Raw genomic sequence first — 2,182 nt, 5'->3', positions numbered from 1 at the left:
TAAAAAAAAAAATCAAGATTTTCTAAATTTGAGAAAAATGCATTCCAGAATAATTTTTTTTTTTATCATTCTTTAAATTGTTTTTTTTTTTCTCTATTTTTTTAATTTTCAAAATTTTCAACTGATTTATAATTTCAATCTTTTTTTTTTTTATTAATTCCTTTCTTTTCATTTGACAGATCACATTCCCTTCACTTCCAGTCCAATAAATGATCCAAAAAAAAATTTATTTTCAATTAAATAAAAAAAGTTCAATTTTGCATATAAAAATAAAAAAAATAACAATATAAAATTTGAAAAATGTAAAATCTATAAAGAAAAAAATAAAATTGGAAAAATAAATAAATAATTGGAAAAAAACAAGTTAAGAAAACTGTTAATTTACTCTTAAAATCTTTTTGATTTTGATCTTTTTCAAAGTTTAATTTCTGGATTGTGTTGCTTTAAGGTTTATTCACCAAAAAAAAAACCTTTTTCATATTTTTATTTGCATACCATTTTCTTTAGTTGCAACAATAAAGGAACAAATTCCCTCCATACTGATTATAAACAGAAATCTCCACCTGGCCTGTGAGCCTCCCTGTACTCTGCTCTAATGGGGCGTGCTGTGAGCAGGTTAGCGCAGCATGGATGCATCAGGTGTTCCTGCTGCTGGGAAGGCGGGGGAGGAGACCTGATGATCCCTCACCCCCTCCCCTCTGAACTCCTGCTAACCACAGGAAACCAGAGACACGAGGATTCCTTCTCTCATGTTTTACACTGGAAAAACCATCTAGAAATAAGTAGAAATTTCTTAAATTAAGTGTTTTTACCCGTATTTTGAGTAGGTAAATGAGAGAGTTTGCCAATGGAATTAGTCATTTTTACCATTAAAATGAGATAATTAGATAATATGCACCTGTAGTGAGACAATGCAGTTGTGTTTTTTTTATTTTAAGTGTAAACTGTCTTGCTCCATTGGCCAAATGTCTGTTTTACCTCCTCAATCCAAGAGCAAATGCACTTATTTTAAGTAAAAATGGCTTGTCTAGATTTGGATTCTTTCCTGCTCATCACATAGTTTGGGCTCCTGCATCTGGATGGGTTCGATGGCGTTCCTGGCCCCCTACCTGGGTGCGGTTGAAGGCCACGCGGGCGAACACGGCCTGGGAGACGCTGGCTCTCTTCAGCTCGTCTCTGACCTGCTGGTAGATCTCAGAGGAGACCTCAGCGGCTGAGGGGTTGCTCCCAGGATGGTCTCCTCCACCTTTGGATGAACCCCGAGGGATGGGGGGGTGGTTGAGGAACTGCTGGTTGAGGGTTTGAGGGTGCTGGTGGGCCAGCAGGCGGCTCACCGCCAGCTGCTGGTTGATGAGGTGGGCCATGGCCAGCTGCTGGCGAACCAGCTGCGGGGAGAGCTGCGGAGAGAGGAGCCCACCTGGCCCCAGCAGGGGCTGCAGGGGGCCGGGCGGAGGCGGCGGGGGAGGCGGGGGCACTTGTCCTGTGCGGAGGGGAGGGCTGTGGTGGAGGGGCCCGTGAGGGGAGGGCTGCTGCTGGGGAGGAGGAGGCTGCTGCAGCGGCTGAGAGGGGGCCTGCGGGTCGCCGGATCCGGCTTTGAGGAGGGGCCCGCCGGAGCTGAGGTGGCTGAGCTGAGCAAGGTGAGGAGGGGGTCTCTGTCCCAGGACGCAGAAGTCCGACATGTTGTCCCGCTCAACTGGAGACAGAAGACATGAAACAAAAAGCTTCAGTGAAAAACATTGCAAAACGATCTAGAAATAAGTCAAAATGTCTTAAATTCAGTGTATTTACCCTTAGTTTGAGCAGGTAAATAAGATGAATTGCCAATGGAAGGAGGATTTTTACTCTTAAAATAAGGTATTTAGATTATATACACTTCTTAATGGAGCCTAGGCGGAAGTTCAACTGAAAAAAAAATTGATTGCTCTCCTACAGCAGCCTGTTATTCAGCCAATCATCTTTGAACCACGCCTCTACGAAAGCCAATCAGCATCTAAAGCTCATCTTAAAAGGCTTCCGATCCGCAACTCATCTGCTTCCTAGTGCGCAGGCGGTGGTTACGCCGTATGACTTCATTCAGATGACCCCGTTTCCACCCCCCTCCAGCCCCTCCTCCATCATCGTAGCTTAAACTTCATCAGAGTTTCATTCCTCCCGGACTCTTACTGCGTTCCCTGTCTCATCT

At 43.9% G+C, this 2,182-nt stretch overlaps 1 protein-coding gene across 1 annotated transcript in view; it reads right to left on the bottom strand.

The window, feature by feature from the left end:
* Positions 1-1,109: 1,109 nt before the first annotated feature.
* LOC107096030 (DNA-binding protein SATB2-like) overlaps positions 1,110-2,182 on the bottom strand; it is a gene marked incomplete at its 3' end in the record, with an annotated part of 39,491 nt that continues 38,418 nt past the window's right edge. Inside the window, exon 8 of the mRNA XM_015392484.1 lies at positions 1,110-1,693. Within this exon, the coding sequence (XP_015247970.1) occupies positions 1,110-1,693 (584 nt within the window). The remainder of the gene's footprint in view (positions 1,694-2,182) is intronic.

This window comes from Cyprinodon variegatus, unplaced genomic scaffold (assembly GCF_000732505.1).
Source record: "Cyprinodon variegatus isolate N-32 unplaced genomic scaffold, C_variegatus-1.0 Scaffold593, whole genome shotgun sequence".
Lineage (NCBI taxonomy): Eukaryota > Metazoa > Chordata > Actinopteri > Cyprinodontiformes > Cyprinodontidae > Cyprinodon > Cyprinodon variegatus.
The sequence above is the reverse complement of the archived record's forward strand: the minus strand, read 5'-3'. Positions and strand labels throughout refer to the sequence as shown.